Below are 26,775 nucleotides of genomic sequence, written 5' to 3'. Positions count from 1 at the left end.
CTCCTACTTCCTGTCCCCTTCCTGGACTCTGATTGGTTGTCTTCACACACTGGTGGTCTGGTTAAACCTCCACCTCTGAATGATGAACCTCCTCCAATGCCGTGTCCATAGAGATGTTGTGGCATTAAGAATATGAAAGTCTAATAACATGAGGATATTCACCACGGTTACAACACTAATCATTTCTCTTGATCCTTAGATTACGAAAAAGCGTCACAAACCAGATGGTGAGTATAATTAGTTTTTACTGCTCTTATGATTAACGCCACTACCAACACCGAGACCTTAGTGCCTTGTCTAGCTCACTGGACTATACAGCTCTATTATCTAGATACATCTTGCTCACTGGACTATACAGCTCTATAGATCTAGATACATCTAGCTCACTGGACTATACAGCTCTATAGATCTAGATACATCTTGCTCACTGGACTACACCGCTCTATAGATCTAGATACATCTAGCTCACTGGACCTTACAGCTCTATAGATCTAGATACATCTAGCTCACTGGACTATACAGCTCTATAGATCTAGATACATCTAGCTCACTGGACTATACAGCTCTATAGATCTAGGTACATCTAGCTCAGTCATGACTTCCCCTCCTCCCATTCTGCTACTTCCCAGATTCTGACACCAGCTCTGAGAACACTGAGGGGCAGAAGCTGGCTCCTGAGTACCAACCTCTGTCCACAGTCAGTATTTCATCACTTTACAATACTTATTCTGTAATATATTTACAGTTATATTTATTTATCACAGCAATAGTGATAGTAATATTTTAACACTACTTCATCACAGTAATAGTTTAACAATACTTCATCACAGTAATATGTTAACAGTACATCATCAAAGTGATAGTGTGTTTGATGTTTAATCCTGACTTGTGCTGCCTTGCTGTTTAGGTTCAAAGTTAAATCATGAAGAGGCTTCTCACGTTCAGCTTCCTAAACCACGATGGAGTGGATCGCGGTTCATTTATAATCCTTACAATCAGGCTTTGGACATCAGCTAACTGCATACTTAACTCTATTTTGATAACAATCATCGATCTGTAAGAAGTGTAAATCAATTCCATATCTCTATTTGTGAAGGATTTGATTATCTCTTAACGTTATAACCTTTTAATTATCTTATATTGTAATGTTTAGTAATATTTGAGTTTCAAATAATGTTAAAAGATTCTGAATCAAGATTTTGGACGGTGAGATTCGGTCGAGTTTCAATACAATAATCGATTAATTTAATGTGTTTCCTCAAAATATATTATTTGAGAGTTCTGCTAGCTAGAGAATTGCATTGCTGCAAAGTCTACCACAATCGTGCTAGCCTGCTTTAGCCTTGATTCTCTTTGCTGTATTTTCTGCGTTATTTGGGGAATTGGATGGTATATACTTGGGTTATTCTGTCAATAAAATACATAAAAACCGTTTTGCCTATTTAATATGCTTATTGTTGTATGTAAACCTTACCTAACAATTATTAGATTAAGTTATAAAAAACTGAGAAGCGATGTGATAGATATACATTCACAAAAACATTAAACGGCATTTATGATTTTAGGTTATTTAGATAGGTATTTTTAGCCTTTCATTTATTCAGTATTTGATAATATGATATACAATATGAACACAATTATACAAATGTAAATAGCTTTAACATCATGCAAACAGATAAATTCTTTCTGCAGATCAAATAATAGAATGTATAAATCCTTATTCAGTTCCCCACCCAGCTAGCGTGTAGAACCAAGATGGCTGCCGGGTGATTCAGGCCCAGGGCTGATCTGACTGGTTTGGAGACAGTCTGCCTGGGCGACCTGATTGGCTGCCTGGGTCACATGGTATAATGAATCTTTGGCTCTGGAAAGCCTGGTAGCTGCAGCCTGGCTTCCCGCCAGAGACCAAGAGCACCACAACACCAACTGCACAAACTGCCACCACACCGTCCCCCATCTTGTCTCCTGAAGTCAAAAGAACAGCAGAATGGCGGCTATGGTCACTGCATAGCAGGGGTGTAACATCCTTTTTTCAGGATGTTACAAAAGAAAAAGATTATTTAGAAAAACCAATATATATATTTGTTTTCACTATGGCAGCGCCGTCTGCTCAGTGTGTGGTGACTAGAGGGCCAGCCTCTCTGTAAAGTGGTGGTAGCGTGGCGGTTACTTTGGATTTGTGCCATAAATGTGCTGAGTGACATGAGTGTTGGTCTAGTCCTGTAGGTAGGCTAGGCCTATTGTTTTAATATGTGTGGTAATGAGAAAGAAGCAGAATTGGTAAACATGTTTATTTTTACAATTGAGATTAGCTCCAGTTTCCATATTTGACAAGCAACACAGATTAATCTTCTTCTGAATGTGTGCGTGCGTGTGCGCATGCAGGCTGAAGTCCTTTTTGATGACATCATAAATGTATTCATTGATTAAAGGAACCAAACCAAAACTATATATACGCCACCACAAGCCTCAAAAAACAAACATAATATTTAAATTCCAACCACAACAACTTTGTATGCAGTAAACTAAAATAAGTGATATGCAGTATGATCAAATGAAGATCATAACCAATGAAATTATATAATTATTCTTTATTTAATCAAACTAAGCTTATCATTTAATGTGCATTGCATTGGCTATGCGCAAGGGAGGGAAGTAGTGAAAATAAATCAAACTTTTGACTCAATTGACTTGTGTAGATGCACTACCAGTCGCACTAATGAGTTATCACATGCAAGCTAACAGAAGGACTCATCTAACCCCGCATGAAAGGCTTACAGGTCGACCCATGCCTTCACCTACATTTCAGGGCCCCATAAGGGACTTCAATCAGAGCAATTAGAAACAGAATTAAGAAACTGCCATACATGAGTTTATATTCCAACAAGAGAAACACAAAGTTCCAGAGCCAGAGGAGCCAGATGCAGACACGCCTGGAGCCACTAACTACCCAGGACCAGACCCGGCCACGCCAGGAGCAACAGCCACACCATGCAATCAAATAGTGGCAGGGTTTGAATCAGTTCTGTTCTGAAGGTTCACCATTAACAGAAATGTTGATTGGATCAATTATAGATACTATAATCAACAACGGATTGTGAATTTTACCACGGGCGCAGTAAAAGGACTATCAGAACAATTAGATGAGCCGTGGACATGTTATTGGCAGAGCGAGGAGGGGTGTGCGAGATGATAGGGACGACCTGTGGTACTTTTATCCCCAACAACACAGCTTCGGATGGGTTGGTGGCCAGGGCGCTGGCAGGGTTACAGTCCCTCAGATTAGAGATGGCAGAGAACTCCGGCATTAATGACCCTTTCACCGGACGATGGGGAACCTGTTTGCGGTGAGCACTCCAGGAGCACCAAGTGCCATCCAAGCTTACATGGAGATCAAGTATGAACCCGTGAACACAGACGAGGATCCACCAGAGGGGCCCGAGCTGATCCGGCTGTACGGTTGGGAACATGTTCCTAACTTCTGGTACGGGCGAGTTGACGATTGGACGCCAGGAGGAGGCTCACATGTGGTCGTGCTAATAACCTCTACAAGTGAGCAGCGCCCTTGACAAGAAAGGGACGAACATTGGACTCATAAACGACAGCACCTGATGACTGCAAACCGGAGCAACGACTACAACAATGTCCAAAACCCCAAACATACATACAGCGCACCAATACATGAAGATCACCTGAATCATTCAAAATCTATGCATATCTGAAAGGATTTTTTTAATCTAAAATGTATTCTTATGTCACTTATTTTTGTGGTGTTTCCTTTCAATGCATGCTGAAAGTGTAACACTTTGCATCACACATAGTTAGAATTATTTGATGTGTTTTCTATGATTGAACTGATATGTTTGCCTTTTTGAATCTATGATTGATGACATAATTATTTTTTGACCACTGACTTAGTGATGATTGTGACATGGTGATTGTATGTCTACTGCTTTGTTGTTGAGTGAGGCTTGCAGCCCACTGTGTATTCCATGTGACTATACTTTTACATATTTTATACTTTTATATGGCTTGTAGAATGGTCATCTGTGATGACCAAGGAGGGAATTGTGACATACATTCACACACTAACAGGCCACACACGTCCTTGGAGCCTAGAGAGGCGTCCGACTCATGCAAGGAGCCATTCATTCATGCATCAATTCTGGAGATACCAGCAGGCCAGGTGACGCTCGAGGCCACAAAAAAAAGTGTAATTCCCGCACATAGCCAGAAAAGGGTCAGCACCAAGCCACAAACCAAGTTGCAATGCCCACACATAGCCACAAGGGACCAACACCAAGTATTACAGTCACAACCCAAAGCACAAGGGACCAGAAAGCTCCAGGCAGGGCATCCACAGATGCCCAGCTAAGCCTCCAGGCGTGCCGATACAATTCCCCTCCTTTAGCTTCATAGATATCATACCGAACCTTCACCAATTAAAGTGAGTTACAAGCGATCCTGACTCAGCGACCTTTCCCAAAGAACAGAGCGGTACTCACCACAGGTCCTCAGCCGCCGTAGGCCAACCGCTCCGTGTCCCGCCGCACCGGCACCTCGTCTCCAGGCGACCAGACCGCGCCTTAAGTCCAGCCTTTCAACTCCACCGTGTACACACGAATACCAAAGGTCCTCTCCTCGAAGACGCCCAGCAGCGTTTGTCCATCGGGTTACTTTAACTCACCGAATCTCACCTGCTGACCCAGGGACTCTCCGCTCAGCCTCAAACTCTGAGCCCCCCTCGCCCACTCAGCTGCTGATACTTAGCAGTGATGAGCCCCTCAACACCGCCCCCTCTGGGGGATGTCAGTACTGACGCTAACCCTAAGCACCCTGAAGCTAACCCTGTTCCTAGTAGCACATGTGGACACCCTTACAGACGTGTTATAATATTATATATTTGGAGACTAATTCCTCACAAACAAACAGTCCAAAGTGTCCAGTGTGAGGAACGCAGGAGAGGGGTCCCCCCCAGAGACAGTTAGGGGGCTTTCCCGAATGCACCCGAGGTGGTCCGGAGTGGGATGGGGGGTCCAACAGGCAGCCTATTGCGTTTAGCCCCAAACACAATTTGCCACCACGCCCGGACCACCACGGCGCGCCGCCTCGTACACGCCCAAGGCGGCCCAGCGCTCGCTGAGCTGTAAGCCCCGCCCCCGGCCCCTGAACACCGGGCCCCCCATGGAGAAGGCCTCCGTCTACAGGGCCAGCTTCACGGCCCCACGGGGCCCCGTGAGGGACGGCGCCGCCACCCCCCCCCCCCCGGGGTTCAGGTTCCACTCGGGGGACCCCGGGGGGGGGGGGGTGTACAGGACGGCGCCCGCGGAGAGGGGCGTGGCCGGGGCGGGGCGCGGCCCGGACGAGGAGGCGTCGCCGTCGGGCGGAGGAGGAGGTCGAGGGGTCACGGTGGGGTCATGGAGGTCAGGCTCAGGGACCGCCGCTCTGCTGATGCAATAAGTAATGAACCAGCTTAGGGGGTCACTGCAGCTGCTGACCTTTGACCCCGTGTTTAGACCTCCTCACACGACGGGGTGCAAAGGTCAAATAAAATGATGTTTCAACTGCACTGTGTTGTAGAAGAAAGAAAACAGTTTGTATTATAGACCACACTAATGAACATTGTCATTTTTTTTTTAAATTATTAACACCAAACTATTCAAATATTGTGTTTAAGCTGACATTAAGAATTATTCTTAAAATGCACATAATGGCACAACTTGCACTAACTGTTAAAATAAGTTCAAAGAACGTATTTAAATACACTTTTTAATAAACCAGTCACTGCCAAAATAAGACAACTGATGTTTGACGTTTATTGCTATACTTTTTTTTTGTGAACAGCGAGTCAGTGAGTGGGAGTCGAGTCTGGGAGAACGAACTATAGAGACGAACAAGAGAGAACTGAAACGTGGAATCAAGTCGGTTCGTTCTTGTTAAAGAGTCGTTCCTTCAAACTGATTCGGTCGCAAACGACCCATCACTAAGTGACATCACAAGTGGGCGTGTCCACCTAGACTTTTGCTGGATGTACCCCTTTAAGAAAACGCACATTCCAAGCCGCCATATTGGTGAATCCCATTTGCCCACCGTACAATCCCATTGCCCACCGTATAACCCACACACAACAACAATAGAGAGTGTTAAAGGAGATATCCCCTGCATGTATTTCCAACCAGACATGGAGTTCATATTTGTATTTTTCTCCCACCTTTTCTGTTCCTCGTTTCTTTCAACTTCACTTGGCGGTCCACCAAAATCTTCTGCCAATACCTTTACTCATGATCACCTAAAGAAATTACAAAAAAACATCAACGCCAAAACATAAACATGCGAGTACTTATTACTTACAAATGTACTTATTGTAAGTAGTTTTGGATAAAAGCGTCTGCTAAATGCCCTAAATGTAATGCAAGTGATGAGTCTTTGAAGGAACCGATAGATCTTTATATCTCTGAGGAAGCGGTTCTCACCGGAGAGCAGATCCAGCGTCCAGCCGTGTTCCTTGGCGACGGCCGAGCGGTCGTTAACGACGGCCTGGGCTTCCTCGGGGGTCTTGAAGCGGATAAGTCCTTCACTGTCTCCCTCCAGTGTGTCCACACAGGCCACCGTAGATGTTTTACAGATGGCGTCCTGTAGAAATAAGAAAAGACAGACACTGGGATGGAATCACCGTGCATGTGGCTGGAGCGAACATTTATTGCAGTTCATTAAAAACGTATCTGAGAATTGAGAATGATCAGTCATTACCAGGGCTGTAGTGGGCGGGGCACACGGGGGGACGCCGTCCACACACTGTTTTCAGCATGTTATAAAAAAAAAGGAATATATTAAATAATATATACATTTGTTTTCACTTTGGCAGCGCCGTCTGCTCAGTGTGTGGTGACTGCAGGCCCAGCCTCTCTGTAAAGTGGTGGTAGCGTGATGATGTCAGGAGCTTTGGTTACTTTGGATTTGCTCCATCAATGTGTTGAGTGACATGAGTGTTTGTCTAGTCCTGTAGGTAGGCGGCCTATTGTCTTAATACGTGGGGTAATGAGGAAGAAGCAGTATTATTAAACATGTTGATTTTTACAATTGAGATTAACTCAAGTTTCCATACTTGGCAAGTTACAACACTGAACTCACTGAACAACTCTGAATGTGCGTGAACACGGGATTCCTTTTTGATGACGTCATACACAGTCCCCCCCCCCAATAAAGAAATCCCCTCTACACCACTGCTGCATAGGGTGTTTGATTTAACGACAATAAAAAACATGCATTTGGCCATAGTTTATCAAGATTATTTTACAATGTTGTGTTGCGTTGCGGTGTAATGAACTGCATTGTAAAGGTTAACAAACCTTTAACCCTGGCTCTAACTTTAAATTTGGTTTGTCATTGAAGTCAGATCATTGTGTTTCATTGTGTACTAAAGGTGAGATTATTGTGTTGTGTACTAAAATTCAGGTTGTCGTATTGTGGTGTGTTGCGTACTAAATTGAGATCATCGTTGTGTTGTGTACTAAAGTGAGATCATCATTGTGTTGCACAAGTGAGATCATCGTTGTGTTGTGTTGTTGTGTACTAAAGTGGGATCATCGTTGTGTTGTGTTGTTGTGTACTAAAGTGAGATCATCATTGTGTTGTGTTGTGTTCTCCAGGTGGAGCAGGGTGAAGAGACAACACCATCACCAGCTACATTCTCCTAAACTGCCAACACACTAAATGGCGTCCAATGAGTTTGACCTGTAATGGTCTGTGTCCAAAAAGCGTCTTGTTCCAGCGTCTTGTTCCAGCGTCTGCTTTCCTTCTGTGCGGCCGCTCCCAGCTTCTGGTTGAAAACATCTCGACCTTTCAAAAACGCGCTGGTGTCACAAAGTTAAACTAACGAATCATATGAGATGGGCAGACCAGTCCGCCCAGTATAGTTTGAAACTGGTATACAAACTTGGAATAAGAAGGCCTGTGTGTGAATCACAAGCTGTTTATAGAGCAGGAAGTTCTCTACGAATAGTCAAATCTCCTAAACTGTATGCCTCCTTTACTTAACCTTTGTGGAAAACGGCATCGGGTCAAGGAGAGATTAATAGGTGCTTCCTTTTGAACACAGGAAAAGACAGCACTTCGCGGGCACACACACACACACACACACACACACACACACACACACACACACACACACACACACACACACACACACACACACACACACACACACACACACACACACACACACGCTCCACATCTACGTTGTTTCCTGATAAAACAGGACCCAAAGTGTGTATATATCTTGTCAAATGAGTCTTAAGCAGTAATTGATAAATGTTCAGGCGCAGTAAACCGATATCCCGCCCGCGTCGCCTCGTCTGAACCCACGCGGAGGAGAGTCACTTCTCTTTCAGAAGACCACGTGATTTATTTGATATCACTACTGCTGACCTAGAAAATAAACAAACTACATTTATAGACAATTGGTCAATACATATTAATGAGACGCCTACATGGTTGGGTTCTCCAATGACATGCGAATTTGAAGCGTTCATGAGCGATAACATCCCACAAAATAATATCTCATAAAGCCGCCCCAGTGTAACATGAGCCACTATGGCTCAGATTAGATAAGCCCTCCCACTTTATGACTCAGATGAGATAACCCCTCCCACTTTATGACTCAGAGGAGGTAAGCCCTCCTACTTTATGATTCAAAGGAGGTAAGCCGTCCCACTTTACGACTCAGAGGAGATAACCCCTCGCACTGTCACTCTTCATCCACAGGCCGTGACTGCCCTCTAGTGGATGAAATGAGAGCAGAGGAAGACGGGGTGGGGTGGGCCTACAACTGGTGACCAGTATGAATAAATGTTGCTGTTTAAGATGATGCTTTATAATGCCACTGTTACTGATAGTTACTGATGTTATTATCCAGATTTTGCTGTTTCGGGTGGATAATTCTCTATGTAATCTAAATCTACAGTTGGTTTGTAAAATAACCAACGTTACGAACACATTACAGTTATACCTAAAGCAGCTGTTGCTGTTTTAGGTGGATATTGTGATTGGACCAAACAATTAATCAATGAAGTATTGTAAAACTTTGTGTTGAATGAAAAGTTGTTTTATTTGCACACTAACAGTTAACGTTAAAACATACAGACGCAGGCGTATTGCCTCCAAATGTATGCTGGGTAATAAATGTTTTAATCGCATAGCTGCCCACAGAATCGATGCGTCCTCATCAATCACTTGTCAACAGTGCAGAATTCGGCAAACCACCCTGAGCACTGAGCTGAGTTGACTTGACCTGTGAGACTGGACTCTGACTGCCTGCTGTGAGACTGGACTCAGACTCCCTGCTGTGAGACTAGACTCAGACTCCCTGCTGTGAGACTGGACTCAGACTCCCTGCTGTGAGACTGGACTCTGACTCCCAGCTGTGAGACTGGACTCTGACTCCCTGCTGTGAGACTGGACTCTGACTCCCTGCTGTGAGACTGGACTCTGACTCCCTGCTGTGAGACTGGACTCTGACTCCCTGCTGTGAGACTGGACTCTGACTCCCTGCTGTGAGACTGGACTCTGACTCCCTGCTGTGAGACTGGACTCTGACTCCCTGCTGTGAGACTGTTCTGGACTTGACCAACTTGAGACTTGAATGCTGGGAAACTCGGGTCTCTCTCTCTGGAGACAGAAAGGAAAGATGCGGTCAGAATCCACAAAGGCTGTTTTAAACGATCAGTGTATCATATCATCACTGCATGCATCGTTAGTCTGTTGCATCGTTATTCCAAAAAAGCAATGCTTCCAAATCCATCCCTTCTTTGAACTGGTCTGCTGCCAGCCCGATAACGGGAATGACCCCATGTGCCAGGCTAAGATAGGCCTAGTGTTGATGATGAATCGAACATCGGAATAATAAAAAATATGACAAGAGAACGAAGCACGACAGACAAGAAGTGACACAACAACAAGCAAATAAATCATTGACTGAAAAGTGTCCGGGAAGTAAGAGAGAGAGAGTGTGTGTGTGTGTGTGTGTGTGTGTGTGTGTGTGTGTGTGTGTGTGTGTGTGTGTGTGTGTGTGTGTGTGTGTGTGTGTGTGTGTGTGTGTGTGTGTGTGTGTGTGTGTGTGTAGTCCACCACCCTGACCAGCGTTGCTGTGACTAGAGTTCATATTTCTAATGATCTTCCTCCACTAGCGTCCTGATATCAGATGTCTTATGCTGACGGACAAAATACACACACAAATACACACACACATACACGCACACACTCACACAAACACAACTATCATTCTACGCACATACACTCGACACACATTTAGCTGAACTGTAAATATATAAACATCATATAGATGAGGATAGATATAGTTAAACATTATGATGAACATAAGGTATGTCTAAACATTATATTTCTCTGGCCATTATTTATAAGTGAAGATGAACATGATATTGTAAGAATAATTATTTCAGGGTTACATGAAACTTGATCGCAGTTACAGTGCGCGTGCGTGTGCGTGCGTGTGTGTGTGTTTTTAAGCTGGTTTCACTTTAGGTTCTCCTGGTAACTAATGACGTCAAAGCCGTATTGAATTCCTATTGGTCCAGACCAGCCTCTCCCTCTCGCGCCGTCTCTTGTTCGCAGGTTTCCTGGTCAGTCCGTCTGATGCTGGAGTCGGATTCGCCTCTCTGTGGATAATCGCATCGTGCTATTCTTCTGATTACATCGATATGAAGGCGCTAATAGGGCTGCTACTGTTGGTCTTTGGTCACGATGTGTCCTCAGGTAAGACTGTTTACAGTTTTAAATTTTCGAAATGATCTTTCCAAAGTTTCGTTTCTGGTTGCTGAAGAGACGACGCTTAGATTCCCTAATTTGGTTGAAAAGCATTTGATTATCCTCTCTAATAAATTCAATTAATCCACAGCATAATTCATCTTTTACTATGAATATTTAAACTAATATAAGAGCATTTATTTTGGGTTCAACTGTGAAAACGAAACCAGCGCACTGGATTGATGACGTCGTTCCTAAATGTAAAATCTATTATCAGATCCAAACATTAAACTTCAGTTAGGAGGGAATCCAATGTGTACTTTTAGTCTACTAATGTGTACTTTAAGTGTACTCCTAAGTATTATATTACCACTCTTAACAATCTTATTATTAACTCGGCGTCAACGTTCTTGGAGAAACATCGCGCGCGCGCGTAAACAACAAAAACACACACACACACACACACACACACACACACACACACACACACACACACACACACACACACACACACACACACACACACACACACACACACACACACGACGCAACAATATAATTATTATCGTTGCTATCAATATATTATGAAATATAATAATTATTTTGTTATATTAATTATTATCATTCCAATGATAGCAATCTGAAGATAGTTAAAATGCCGTCATTGAATACAGAAATTCACCAATATACTTATAATTATAAAAACATTGGAATAGTTATTTAAATAATCGTTTATTACTATAAAATGGATAGTATTAACCTGTCTGTCTCTCTGACTGTCCTGTACTGTATTAACCTGTCCGTCCGTCTAGAGTGATGTACTGTATTAACCCAGTGTTTCCCCCAGTACTGTGTTGTTAAGGCGGCCGCTTAACAACAATAGGGCCCCGCCTTGACTACCAATGTATATAAATATATATATATTTTTTATAAATATTTTTTAATTATTATGCATTAACAAAGTAGAAACCTCTCGTAGAGAAAGAAAACATACTTCCCTCAGGTGTAAAAAATAAAGATCAATAATGCATCAGTAATACTGAACAATGGTCGTGCCATAAAGCTTTTTGAATGGAATTGAAACGGAGCCCCCCCCCCCCCCCCCCCCGCTCCTTGACCACCTTGACTGAGACATTTACTGGGGGAAACACTGATTAACCTACCTAACTAGTGATGTACTGTATTAACCTGTCTGTCTGTCTCTGTCTGTCTGTCTACAGTGATGTACTGTATTAACCTGTCTGTCTGTCTGTCTGTCTACAGTGATGCACTGTACTAACCTGTCTGTTTGTCCGTCTACAGTGATGTACTGTATTAACCTGTCTGTCTGTCTGTCTGTCTACGTGATGTACTGTATTAACCTGTCTGTCTGTCTGTCCGTCTACAGTGATGTACTGTATTAACCTGTCTGTCTGTCTGTCTGTCTGTCTACAGTGATGTATTGTATTAACCTGTCTATCTCTCTGTCTGTCTGCAGTGATTCACTCTCTGCAGTTTTTCTTCACGGCGTCGTCTGGACTCTCAACCTTCCCAGAGTTTGTGATTGTTCAGATGGTGGATGAGGTTCAGGTTGAGTACTACGACAGCAACACCCAGAGAATCATACCCAAACAGGACTGGGTGGACCAGGCCAACAGAGACAAAGTCCCAGACTACCTGGAGAGGGCAACTGAAAACACTAAGGGTATCCAGCAGGTCTTCAAAGCCGGCATGGGGACTCTGAAGCAGCGCTTTAACCAGACAGGAGGTACGTTTATATCTAATGTCTGACCTCTCACATGGAGATAGCCATCATTTAACCCCCGAATAAAGTTTAACCATACCCCTAAACACACACACACACACACACACACACACACACACACACACACACACACACACACACACACACACACACACACACACACACACACACACCCCCACACACCGACACCCAACCCCACCCCCACACCCACCCCCACACACACACACACACACACACACACACACACACACACCCCCACCCACACCCACACCCCCACACACACCCACACCCCCACACCCACCCACACCCCCACACCCCCCCACCCCCACACACACACACACACACACACACACACACACCCACACACTCGTATTCACGTAGGTTCTAAGCCAGGGGTCACCAACACCGTGCCCGCGGGCACCAGGGCGCCCCCAAGGACCACATGAGGCGCCCGCAGGCCGGTTCTGAAAACAGCACTACTCATTCCTGAACAACTCTTTCCCAGCTTTTTTAAGTCTTGATTTAATCAAAATGTTTTCACATAGATGAGTATCATTAATCAATAATCATTACAAGTAATATATAACTAAAGGCAAACTGAGCAAATTTGTTATTTCAGAAGAGTGTATTGGGTCCCCTTCGTATGACTCAGTGCCCATGAAGTAGCTCTCAGGTTCAAAGAGGTTGGTGACCCCTGGTCTAAGCAGTGTAGCAGTACTCAGAGTAGCAGCACTCAGCGTAGTAGTACTCAGTGTAGAAGTGCAGTGTGGTAGTAGCCTACTCAGTGTAGAAGTACTCTGTGTAGAATTATGTGTTTATTAATTGACAAGACCAAGGCCTGCTATGTGTGTTCTTGAGTGTCCAAAATCCAAATATTAAATGAATATTATATAATCACAGTATAATCTACTGCTAGATATGTCTCATCTAAATTAATGAAAATTGTTCTAAAATATTGTATTCAAAAGGACAAAATGGCCAACTCCAAAATACAAATAAAATTAAGTGCACAGAAAATGTTACATGACATTTAGTTAAAGCAGTGAACGTGTACTAATATTATAAAATGCCCCCGGAGTGATTAATAAAGTCACATCTTCTTTAATCAAGGACATGTTTCGCGGGTCTACTGGCTGCATTACCGTCATGTAACCAGCAGGTGGTGGTGCTTTACTGCCGTGTTTCTAAGCAGAATATTTGTTGCACTCCGTTAGTTCTTCATTCCCCAATACGAACACACACACACACACACACACACACACACACACACACACACACACACACACACACACACACACACACACACACACACACACACACACACACACACACACACACACGTCCAGAAGTACGTATCTATATATATATAGATATATATATATTTATACAACGGGGGACCTAAATCCAGCGATCTGATTGGTTCCCAACTGTTGTATAATGAGCGTATACATAACTGCTATGACGCCCGATCATTTTGTGAAAGTTTGCATATCACTCCGCGCCTGGAAGTAGAAACAGTTACAAAGTAAAACATATGTTGGATGATGGAGAGCGTGTAAATGTTGTTACTCCGGGAGTGAGCAAGGCGATGGAGAGACTAACGAAAGCTTAGGCACACGGCGAGTGAACTGCTCCATGGGATAAATTGCCGGCGAACCGCTCTAACGGAGCCTTCTCTCGGAGGGACGCTAAAGTGTGTTGCATAGCGACCGTCGATGCATAGCGGCAGCCAGGAGGGACTACTTTTTTGTATTCTTTAATTAAACGGCTATTTTGACTTTCTTGGTTTCTTTTTAAATGTAGTGTGTCTATGACTTTCGTTTCGCCATAATAGTAACCGTTGTATAAAAGCAATAGATCACTTCAGTCAGTGGCATGTGCTCATTATACCACTGTGAAGGGGGTCGCCGGCGCGACTTTCCGTCTCGTAAACGGTCGTTGCCATTTGAAACGGTCGATGCCATTTCCGACCATGTCCGATTGCGTCCGCTCTCCGATCTTGAATTGATTAGCCGCGTTGCCCAATCAGCGTTGAGCTTGACCCGACGTCACTGGCAGAGAGAAGTGAGCTTGGACAGAAGCATACGGCCGACATCTATGAAGGTATTATTGTAGCAAAAGTCTTTAGCACCTGTAACTGCAGAATTTGAATGCGTACACTAAAGTCACAGTAAATTTGAAGTCGTATTTATTTATTTTGCATGTGTACTCTAAAGTCACAAATGTGTAACAGTACATTTGTAGCCGTAAAATTTTTATTTTTATTTTTTTTATACCATTGTAAACACAAAATAGGGTCTACGAGTACGCTAATCTGTGTTACAGGTGCATAAATCCTTTTGCTACAATTATTGCAGCGCAGTTGGTGCAAAACACATTCGCACACCCGTGTTTCATAATCTGAGACCATGCCCAAAAGGTGTGCATTCGTAAACCCAAATTTGAACAAATGCATCAGAAGTTGCACATCTGTGAACGCTATGTTAATTCAGCATTTTAATGAGCGAGCACAAAACCATTTTACAACTGCTCGAATCTGCTCCTGCAAGTCTCAGCTGTGGGGTTTTTTGCAGGTTGTTTTTCAACACCCCTAGGTGGTAAATGTGTAGCAAAAGTATTCGTATCCGTAGATGACAGAGCGTCCATGAGCGGGACAAAATAGTCCCGCCCATAATTTCCTAATCCAATGAAAATCGCCGGCAGGGATGCATTTCTCAAATTACACTGGGACCCACTGTGTGCCAGTCATGGAGCTATAAAGATCGCAGCATACCCAGCGCGGGATACGTTTCTTTCTGGAGAAGTGAAGAGGGCGTCCTACTGAACGGAGATGGGTATCCTACATTATGTTAAATGAAATGACTTAGTTCAAGTGAATTCCCCCCAAAGTATTTCATTAACATGCCGCAAATGTCCTTGAATGTATTTTAATGGTCGCCATAACATAAATTCAGAAATGTTAATGCAATACTTTGGGGAGAATTCACTTGAACTAAGTCATTTCATTTTACATAATATAGGATACCCACCTCCGTTCAGTAGGACGCCCTCTTCACTTCTCCAGAAAGAAACGTACCCGCGCTGAGAATGCTGCGATCTTTATAGCTCCATGGCTGGCACGCGATGGGTCCCAGTCAGGGACGGCTGGTATAAATGGGCTAACAGGGCTAAGCCCTCTTACAGTGAAAATAAAAAAAATATTATTAAAAACTTAGAACATATTGTTTTAAATGTTGGTAGAACCTAAAGGAGCAACAGCACCAAAAAGTGACAGAAAAACCCAGGATATATATATCTTCGTTTTTTTCCTGTGAATGGGCTAAATGTATTCAGCCCAAGCGCAGTAGCGTAAGCTTCCATTGACGTTTGATTGACAGGTGCCCTGACACGCCCTCTTCATATGCTTCCCATTTGGGCTAAATTAGTTTAGCCCAAAGGCTGACCTAGCACAGTAGGTAGCTACAGTACAGTGACCTTCGACTAATCACAGCACAGTCAGTAGCGCAAGTGCAGTATGGCGGGCGTTAGCATGAAAATGAATGAAGTGGATTATTTACTTTCTAATCGGTTTTGTTTAATGTCTTTGGAGGAAAAATTGGAAGTGAAAAGATTGGGGACACATCAACCAAACGATGTACAGAATTAATGTCAGGAGTGCGGTCAGAATATGGCCGGTAATAGTGCATTTGTAAGCGGGTCAACTACGTTTTGTATCGAAACATTTAAAAAGCTGTCTAAATAACCCAACATGACGTGACAAGTGTGTAGAGAAAGTGGCCCCTCTCCAAGCTGCATTTCAGCGACAGGCAGTAACAATAAGGTTCTCTAAGGAATCGGAAATGATCTAATTTAATGTTGCATACAACATTGCCAAAGAGGAGTTGCCATTCTCAATTTAAATCCGAAATTATTCTCACGAAGAGAAATGGATTAAAGATCAACCCGACGTATAGCAATGAGATGGCATGTGCACAATTCATTGCAGTAGGCCATGGGCGACGCGACACCTTAAAGCAAAAGACAGCTGCGGACGTCGGAAACGCCACATAGGCCTACATGTCCTTCATGATTGACGGCGACACAGACGTCTCTACCAAAGAGTGTGTGATCGTCTACAGCCGCATTTTGCGCAAAGGGAGACCGGTCAACATTTTAATTGTGTAATACTTTAAGCAAAAGAAAAGTTTTATTTTGCTTAATGGTTTAGTTCGAAATGTTCAATTTCAGCTCAGTGAAGCACTTTAAACACCTTATTTTTCTTCTATTTATAATTGTGCTTCAAATAAAGACATGCCTTTCTCTACACCTTAATCTTGTTTAAAAATCATTCACATTATATGAAAGTTATGAACAGAGATATAAAGGTGACCTCATGGCGTCTGGAGCCCTGTGAAGTATTGATAAATGTAATGCATTCTTTAGCCCACCCACCCAAAATCACCACCAGCCGTCACTGTAATTTGAGAAATGCATCCCTGCCGGCGATTTTCATTGGATTAGGAAATTATGGGCGGGACTATTTTGTCCCGCTCACGGACGCTCTGTCATCTACGGATACGAATACTTTTGCTACACATTTACCACCTAGGGGTGTTGCAAAACAACCTGCAAAAAACCCCACAGCTGAGACTTGCAGGAGCAGATTCGAGCAGTTGTAAAATGGTTTTGTGCTCGCTCATTAAAATGCTGAATTAACATAGCGTTCACAGATGTGCAACTTCTGATGCATTTGTTCAAATTTGGGTTTACGAATGCACACCTTTTGGGCATGTTCTCAGATTGTGAAACACGGGTGTGCGAATGTGTTTTGCACCAACTGCGCTGCAATAATTGTAGCAAAAGGATTTGTGCACCAGTAACACAGATTAGCGTACTCGTAGACCCTATTTTGTGTTTACAATGGTATTAAACAAATATTTTTTTTTTTTACGACTACAAATGTACTGTTACACATTTGTGACTTTAGAGTACACATGCAAAATAAATATATACGACTTCAAATTTACTGTGACTTTAGTGTACGCATTCAAATTCTGCAGTTACAGGTGCTAAAGACTTTTGCTACAATAATACCTTCATAGACATCTTTCTTTATTCTGTGTGGAAATAGTAACATAGTTACGCCATTAAATGCTTTTATGGAAACATTTTTAGCGAGAAATGTGCATTTTACTTTCATAATGTTTGCTCGGTGAATGTGAAGGATGTTTGGTTTGATAGTTATGACGAAGAGGGAACGCTCCGTTCACTTGCATGGACAGAGTCTCTGGTTACTAAGCAACCTCAACGTCTTGGCGGACTATATATCTGCTGATCAACACTACGAATGCTGGAAACACACCAGACACACCATGTGAAGTTATTTAACCCGATTATTGTTATTTATATCCGAGCATATCAGTTTTTATCATGGGTGTCTTTACGGGGACAGTTGCTGTTGGCATCTTACATTCAAAGGCCAACTGTGAATAATGTACTTAAGGTAATCATCCTTAAATTGTATTGATGAATAGCTGACAGATGTAAGTTTATTTTATTCAAATATCATCCCTTAAATTCAAATGGTTGCTAAGCAAAAGAGCCATTATAGCAAAAAGTGTTGCAACTGTCCCAGGTCTCCTCTATTCAATCAATCATTATGTATGACTGGCATAGATAGTTTCATAATTACTCACGGCAACTGAGCGGAAAAAAAACATTCCACCCTGTGCTGTTTTTAACTGACTCCAAGTGACCTGCTGCAGGTCCTGGCTCCTCTACGGACGCAATCGGACATGGTCGGAAATGGCATCGACCGTTTCACGAAGCATTCGGAATTCAAGATCGGAGAGCGGACGCAATCGGACATGGTCGGAAATGGCATCGACCGTTTCAAATGGCAACGACCGTTTACGAGACGGAAAGTCGCGTCGCCGGCCCTCCGCTGCGCGTCGGGGCCGGACAACGCCCCTTAACAGTGGTATAATGAGCACATACCACAGCCCGGCGTGATCTATTGCTTAAATATATAGACACATACTTAAACATACAAGCACGCACACGGCACACACAAGCTTCTCATCTGTGTTCAAATGTATTGAATGACCAGGGCACAGTAGCCTGTCTTCAGTCCTCCTGATTCAGCGGGGTCCCTGTCCCTGCCCTCAGCTCCTCTGAACAGCGATGCTCCTTTCAGTGCAGCAGTTTCCTGGTGCCGTACGTTTTCCTCCAGATCAGTAACGCGTCTTCCTACAGTTCAGCAGACATGTCTTTAACCCTGGAGGTGATTGGGACTGTCTGGTGATCCGTTAAAGATAACCTCTGAGCTGCTGAGGGAAGCCTCCTCTATATATCCACGGGTAGGGGGTGTAGGGCGGTGTAGGGTGGTGTAGGGGGTGTAGGGTGGTGTAGGGCGGTGTAGGGTGGTGTAGGGGCTGTAGGGTGGTGTAGGGGGTGTAGGGGGTGTAGGGGCTGTAGGGGGTGTAGGGTGGTGTAGGGGGTGTAGGGTGGAGTAGGGGGTGTAGGGTGGTGTAGGGGGTGTAGGGTGGTGTAGGGGGTGTAGGGTGGTGTAGGGGCTGTAGGGGCTGTAGGGGGTGTAGGGTGGTGTAGGGGGTGTAGGGTGGAGTAGGGGGTGTAGGGTGGTGTAGGGGGTGTAGGGTGGTGTAGGGGGTGTAGGGGGTGTAGGGTGGTGTAGGGTGGTGTAGGGGGTGTAGGGGGTGTAGGGTGGTGTAGGGGGGTGTAGGGCGGTGTAGGGGGTGTTGGGGCTGTAGGGTGGTGTAGGGTGGTGTAGGGGCTGTAGGGTGGTGTAGGGGGTGTAGGGTGGTGTAGGGGGTGTAGGGGCTGTAGGGTGGTGTAGGGGGTGTAGGGTGGTGTAGGGGGGTGTAGGGGCTGTAGGGTGGAGTAGGGTGGTGTAGGGGCTGTAGGGTGGAGTAGGGTGGTGTAGGGTGGTGTAGGGGCTGTAGGGTGGTGTAGGGTGGTGTAGGGGCTGTAGGGTGGTGTAGGGGGGTGTAGGGGCTGTAGGGTGGTGTAGGGGGTGTAGGGTGGTGTAGGGGCTGTAGGGGCTGTAGGGGCTGTAGGGTGGTGTAGGGGGTGTAGGGTGGTGTAGGGGGTGTAGGGTGGTGTAGGGTGTGTAGGGTGGTGTAGGGGCTGTAGAGTGGTGTAGGGGGTGTAGGGTGGTGTAGGGTGGTGTAGGGGCTGTAGGGTGGTGTAGGGTGGAGTAGGGGCTGTAGGGTGGTGTAGAGTGGTGTAGGGTGGTGTAGGGGCTGTAGGGTGGTGTAGGGGCTGTAGGGTGGTGTAGGGGGTGTAGGGGCTGTAGGGTGGTGTAGGGTGGTGTAGGGGCTGTAGGGTGGTGTAGGGTGGTGTAGAGTGGTGTAGGGTGGTGTAGGGGCTGTAGGGTGGTGTAGTGCAGTGGAGGGCGGTGCAGTTTGAGACTCATTAATTAGTTCAGTATAATTTTAAACTAATTATTATCCTCTCTCTCTCTCTCTCTCTCTCTCTCTCTCTCTCTCTCTCTCTCTCTCTCTCTCTCTCTCTCTCTCTCTCTCTCTCTCTCTCTCTCTCTCTCTCTCTCTCTCTCTCTCTCTCTCTCTCTCTCTCTCTCTCTCTCTCTCTCTCTCTCTCTCTCAGGTGCCCACATTATTCAGAACATGTATGGTTGTGAGTGGGATGATGAGGATGGTACTACTGAGGGTTATGACCAGTATGGTTATGATGGAGAGGACTTCATATCGTGGGACCTGAAGACCATGACCTGGGTCGCTCCAGTGCATCAGGCTCTCACCACCAAACACAAATGGGAACAGAATAGAGCTTTAATGGAACAGAAGAAGTACTTCTACACCAAGGAGTGTGTTGATTGGCTGAAGAAGTACCTGGTCTATGGGAAGAGAACTCTGCAGAGAACAGGTAGAGTCACATGACCTGGTGGTTGACGGACTCATGTCTCTTGAGTCCCTGTTCTCTCTCTCTCTCCCCCCCTCCCTCCATCTCTCTCTCCCCCCTCCCTCTCCCCTCTCCCCCCCTCCCCCTCCGACCAAAATATTTAAACAAAGTCCAAATGTCTTGAAATAAACCAACATGTCTTACATGACAAGAACACATGATTTGCATTATAAAATAATCTCTCTCTCTCTCTCTCTCTCTCTCTCTCTCTCTCCCCCCCTCTCCCCCCCTCTCTCTCTCTCCCTCTCTCCCTCTCTCCCTCTCTCCCTCTCTCTCTCTCCCTCTCCCTCTCTCCCTCTCCCTCTCTCCCCCCCTCTCTCTCTCCAGAGCGTCCGCGGTTGTCTCTGCTCCAGAGGAGCCCCTCCTCCCCAGTGGTGTGCCATGCTACAGGCTTCTTCCCTAACAGGGTGGTGGTGTTCTGGAGGAGAGACGGCCAGGAGCTCCATGAGCAGGTGGACCCCGGGGAGGTCCTCCCCAACCACGACGGGACCTTCCAGGTCAGCGTGGACCTGGACCTCACGGCCGTCCCACAGGAGGACTGGGGGAGGTACGAGTGTGTGGTCCAGCTGAAAGGCATCGAGGACATCTCCACAACCCTGGACCCCGCCGACATCATGACCAACCGGGGTAAGACTGGTGTTGGACGGGATGGAGGTTGGGAACACATGTCTCACCACCTCCACCTGACCTCATCCCAACCACTGCCAGGGGCCTCTACCCAGGCGCGTCGGTAGACCGGGGCATTCGAGGCTATAGCCCCGGATCGCTGTGCCGTCAAATATAAAATAAAAAAACATAATAATGATGAAAATAGCCCCGTAGAGTTTACTTCTTTGTGGTTGCATTACCAGCAGACGCAGATGCAACATTGTAGCCAGTGAAAACCGGAAATTTCTGACGCGTCCATCTATGGGCAGATTTAGAATTATTTGTTGCAAAATGTTGCAAATTCAACGTCAGGATTCTTTCTTCTCTGTACAGCGCATATCGTCGATATTGCTGTTTCGTGCTGCTAGCCTTTTATTGAGATCAGAGAGTGTTGAGAAGGACATTTATAAAACATCTTTGCTTAGATGGATATAAGAAGAGAGACCCGCAGTGAATTCAACCCGGTCCACCTGACATCGGGTAGGTGCATGACAGTGGTACCGTAAAACTTCAACAGCCCGGGATTTATTTGTTTCAATCACTGAACTTTCGAACAAAACTGTTGTTCAGCAAAGATGGGAAATGTTATCAAATGTATTATTGAAACCAGCATGAATATTACCGTACATGTTGACCAGGCAATCGAATAGCGCCCGCCCACACACACACACACACACACCCACACACACACACACACACACACTTCCCGGTGGGCCGTTAACGTTCCGGGGCCGCCGGGCTGATTACTGCGGGATATCAATATTGCGTTCATAAAAGTTCCTTGCAACGCCGTCCGGCAGCCTGAGCTGTGCAACCGCAACCTCTCACTCACTAACACACGCAACACTCACAAACTGTCAACGGAGGCATACAAGTTAGGAGATTTGAGTATTCCTAGAGTGCCTGGGTCTACCTGGACACTGCTGAAGCTGCTGGGTAAACACACAGCACTCCGGAGTAGCTCAGTGCAGCAGAACACGGTGGATTGTGGGTAAATGAGTTCTATGAATGGGGCTAAGCTCAGATCAGTCCCTGAGTGACCCTGAGCTCCAGAACAGGTTCTAGAGGAATAGTTACACTGAGGCTGTGTTAGTTTTGATTGCAGCATCACGTGACCATAGACATGTGCAGTTCAATGATGGAGGGATCATCTATTCTTACACACCTGATTTTATTTTCTTGATTTTCTTTCAGAGGACAATCACATCCTTGCTTTCATCCTCACTGGAGTTGCTGTTCTTGCTGTTGTTGTTGCTGCTGTTGTTGGAGTCTTTCTGTACCAGAAGAGGAACGGTGAGTGAATCAAACTCTCCAGGAGGACTGACACCTGATCTCCACCTGCTCCTACTTCCTGTCCCCTTCCTAGACTCTGATTGGTTGTCTTCACACATTGGTGGTCTGGTTGTAGAAACCTCCACCTCTGAATGATGAACCTCCTCTGATGTCGTGTCCATAGAGATGTTGTGGCATTAAGAATATGAAAGTCTAATAACATGAGGATATTCACCACGGTTACAACACTAATCATTTCTCTTGATCCTTAGATTCAGACAGGCGTCACAAACCAGTTGGTGAGTAAAATGTGTTTTTACTGCAGTTCTGCTCTTATGATTAACGCCACTACCAACATAGAGATCTTGGTGACTTGTCTAGCTCACTGGACTATACAGCTCTATAGATCTAGATACATCTAGCTCACTGGACTATACAGCTCTATAGATCTAGATACATCTAGCTCACTGGACTATACAGCTCTATAGATCTAGATACATCTAGCTCACTGGACTACACCGCTCTATAGATCTAGAAACATCTAGCTCACTGGACTATACAGCTCTATAGATCTAGATACATCTTGCTCACTGGACTACACCACTCTATAGATCTCGATACATCTAGCTCCCTGGACTATACAGCTCTATAGATCTAGATACATCTAGCTCACTGGACTATACAGCTCTATAGATCTAGATACATCTTGCTCACTGGACTACACCGCTCTATAGATCTAGATACATCTAGCTCACTGGACTATACAGCTCTATAGAGCTAGGTACATCTAGGTCAGTCATTCACCTCCTCCCATTCTGCTACTTCCCAGGTTCTGACACCAGCTCTGAGAACACTGAGGGGCAGAAGCTGGCTCCTGAGGCCCAACCTCTGACCACAGTCAGTATTTCATCAATTTACAATACTTATTCTGAGTAATATATTTACAGTTATATTTATTAGCAGCCTACTTCTTCACAGCGATAGTAATACTAGTATATGAACAGTACTTCATGACAGTAATAGATTAACATTCATATTTTAACGGTACTTCATCGCAGTAATATGTTAACAGTACATCATCACAGTGATAGTGTGTTTAATGTTTAATCCTGACTTGTGCTTCCTTGGTGTTTAGGTTCAAAGTTAAATCATGAAGAGGCTTCTCACGTTCAGCTTCCTAAACCAGGATGGAGTGCATCGCAGTTCATTTATAATCCTAACAATCAGGCTTGGGACTTCATCTAACTGCAGGGTCTGCATTTGCTACATTACAATATTCATACTTGACTCTATTTTGATAACAATCATCAATCTGTAAGAAGTGTAAATCAATTACATCTCTATTTGTGATAGATTTGATTAACTCTGCTGCTTCACGTTAAAACCTTTTAATTATGTTATATTGTTTAGTAATATTTAAGTTTCAAATAATGTTCAAAGATTCTGAATCAAGATTTTGGACAGTGAGATTTTGTCAAGTTTCAATACAATAATCGATTAATTTAATTTGTTTCATTAAAATATATTATTTGAGCCTTCTGGTAGCTTGAGAACTGCATTGTTATAGGCTACCACAATCGTGCTAGGCCGCTTTAGCCTTAAATCTCTTTGTTGTATTTTCTGTGTTCTTTGGGGAATTGGATGGTATACTTGGGTTATTCTGTCAATAAAATACATAAAAATTGTTTTAGCCTATATATATATTTAATATACTTATCGTTAGGACAAATATGAACTAATTGATTGAATATGAAGTTGAATTAAAAAATACAAAAAATAATTATGCTGAATTATTATCTAAAGTTAAAAAAATATGCGAAGCGATGTGTTACATATACGTTCACAAAAACATTGAATGGCAATTATGATTTTAGGTTATTTAGATAGGTATTTAGCCTTTCATTTATTCAGTATTTGATAATATCCTATGATATTCAATATGAACACAATTAGGCCTATACTAAATGTAGTTAGCTTCAACATCATGAAAACAGAGATATAATCTTTCTGCAGATCAAATAATAGAATTTATAAACCCTTATTCAGTTACCCGCCCAGCTATCGTGTAGGACCAAGATGGCTGCCGAGTGATTTAAGGTGCGTTCACGGTCCTGGTGATAACGCGACGGCTCGCCACTGATGACGCTCACGCTGACACGTGTTCCCGACAGCGACCGTTCACGTGCACTGCGTTGGGAACCTAAAAGATCTCAACAGCAGGGTTTTTTTGTCAGATACAAAAAAAAGTCAAAACTAATCAGAACTTAGTAGGATCAGTTTCAAGTTCGAAGGTCTTTATTTCCTTGTAGCCTACCAGCTACTATCCTTTTGCTTTTCTTTATGAGAAGCACATTGTATTGCCACTGTATGAAAGGCTACACATGCCCTTAGATGGTTTACCAGTGCTCGATGCCAACAGATGGTTACGACGTCAATCAATAGTAAAGTATGTGATATGATGGTTCATTAGGCTATTTTATATTAAGTAAAACGTTCATGTTCCGCCATGGTCATATGCGTCACTAGTAAACCATATGTCACCAACTGGGCAACTGTTATCAAAATCTGGCCCCAGTTGCCGAACAGAAGTAGAATCATAAGAGGGTCTTGAAGTGTCGTTCACGAGAACTTTCCGATGTCGCGAAAATGTTTTCCCCATAATTCCCAGCGATGTTAATGCAACAAAAGGCCCAGGACTGATCTGACTGGTTTGGAGACAGTCTGCCTGGGCGACCTGATTGGCTGCCTGGGTCACATGGTGTGCTGAGTGTTGGCTGTGGAAAGCCCCGGTAGCTGCAGCCTGGCTTCCCACCAGAGACCAGGAGCACCACAACACCAACTGTACAAACTGCCACCACACGGCCTCCATCTTGTCTCCTGACGTCAAAAGAAATGCAGAATGGCGGCTTTGCTTTTTCAGCATGTTACAAAAAAAATATATATATATATTTAAAAAAATGATATATATATTTGTTTTCACTATGGCAGTGCCGTCTGCTCAGTGTGTGGTGACTGCAGGCCCAGCCTCTCTGTGAAGTGGTGGTAGCGTGGTGATGTCAGGAGCTCTGGTTACTTTGGATTTGCTCCATCAATGTGTTGAGTGACATGAGTGTTTGTCTAGAACTGTAGGTAGGCCTATTGTTTTAATATGTGGGGTAACGAGAAAGATGCAGCATTGTAAACATGTCGATTTTTACAATTGAGATTAGCTCCATTTTCCATGTATGACAAATTACACAGCTCAATTTTCTCCTGAATGTGCGTGCGTGTGTGCGTGCAGGCGGGATTCCTTTTTGATGACGTCATACATTTATTCATTGAATAAAGGAACCAAACCAAAAACAAAAACTCCTGACACAAAGTCCTCTTCAGAGCAAGGAAAGACAGTATTCTAAAGGTTTCGCCACCACAAACCTCAGTAAACGAACATGATATTTAAATTCCAACTATACATACAACCACAACTTTGTTTACAGTAAACTCAAATAAGTAACATACAATATGATCAATTGAAGATCATAACAAATTAATTAATTTAATTATTCTTTAGTTAATGAAATTAAGCTTATCCTTTAATGTGCATGGCATTGGCCATGCGCAGGGAGGGAAGTAGTGAGAAATAAAATGAAAGTGTGGATAATGTTATCAGACTTTTGACTCAATTGAATTGTGTAGATGCACTACCACTAGCACTAATGAGTTATCACATGCCAGCTAACGGAAGGACTCATCTAACCCCACATGAAAGGCTTACAGGTCGACCCATGCCTTCACCGACATTTCAGGGCCCCATAAGGGGCTTCCATTAGAGCAATTAGAAACAGAATTAAGAGACTGCTATCCATGAGTTTATATTCCAACAAGAGAAACACAAAGTTCCAGAGCCAGAGGAGCCAGATGCAGACACGCCCGGAGCCACTAACTACCCAGGACCAGACCCGGCCACGCCAGGAGCAACAGCCACACCATGCAATCAAATAGCGGCAGGGTTTGAATCAGTTCTGTTCTGAAGGTCCACCATTAACAGAAATGTTGATTGGATCAATTATAGATAATAAAATCAACAACGGTTTGTGAATTTTACCACGGACGCAGTAAAAGGACTATCAGAACAATTAGATGAGCCGTGGACATGTTATTGGCAGAGCGAGGAGGGGTGTGTGGATGATAGGGACGACCTGTGGTACTTTTATCCCCAACAACACAGCTCCAGATGGGTTGGTGGCCAGGACGCTGGCAGGGTTACAGTCCCTCAGATTAGAGATGGCAGAGAACTCGGGCATTAATGACCCTTTCACCGGACGATGGGGAACCTGTTTGCGGTGAGCGCTCCAGGAGCACCAGGTGCCATCCAAGCTTACATGGAGATCAAGTGTGAACCCGTGAACACAGACGAGGATCCACCAGAGGGGCCCCGAGCTGATCCGGTT

General features: G+C 44.3%; 1 protein-coding gene and 1 long non-coding RNA gene across 11 annotated transcripts in view; one reads left to right on the top strand and one right to left on the bottom strand.

Moving 5' to 3' along the window:
- Window positions 1-23,884, top strand: part of LOC115529275 (major histocompatibility complex class I-related gene protein) — a 36,054-nt gene extending 12,170 nt beyond the window's left edge. For 3 of the 10 annotated variants that reach the window (XR_003973502.1, XR_003973501.1, XM_030337884.1), the window contains exons 6-8: window positions 200-227; window positions 630-697; window positions 908-1,432. Coding sequence is in view for 7 of the 10 variants with exons in the window: in XM_030337884.1 (XP_030193744.1) it covers window positions 200-227; window positions 630-697; window positions 908-926 (115 nt within the window). In the remaining 3 variants the exon portion in view is untranslated. Of the gene's footprint in view, window positions 1-199; window positions 228-629; window positions 698-907; window positions 1,433-10,595; window positions 10,771-12,238; window positions 12,509-20,110; window positions 20,390-20,752; window positions 21,053-22,267; window positions 22,367-22,617; window positions 22,645-23,174; window positions 23,243-23,480 lie in introns of those variants that run through there. The other 7 variants (XM_030337879.1, XM_030337882.1, XM_030337881.1 and 4 more) reach the window with 7 other exon arrangements.
- LOC115529280 (uncharacterized) lies at window positions 5,495-6,570 on the bottom strand. Its single transcript, XR_003973505.1, has 2 exons — window positions 6,474-6,570; window positions 5,495-6,289 (listed from the first exon to the last, which is right to left on the bottom strand). It is a non-coding gene; the product is annotated as an uncharacterized LOC115529280 (long non-coding RNA).
- Window positions 23,885-26,775: the final 2,891 nt, after the last annotated feature.

The sequence above is a fragment of the Gadus morhua genome, chromosome 17, assembly GCF_902167405.1.
Source record: "Gadus morhua chromosome 17, gadMor3.0, whole genome shotgun sequence".
In the NCBI taxonomy this organism is placed as follows: Eukaryota; Metazoa; Chordata; class Actinopteri; order Gadiformes; family Gadidae; genus Gadus; species Gadus morhua.
The sequence above is the reverse complement of the archived record's forward strand: the minus strand, read 5'-3'. Positions and strand labels throughout refer to the sequence as shown.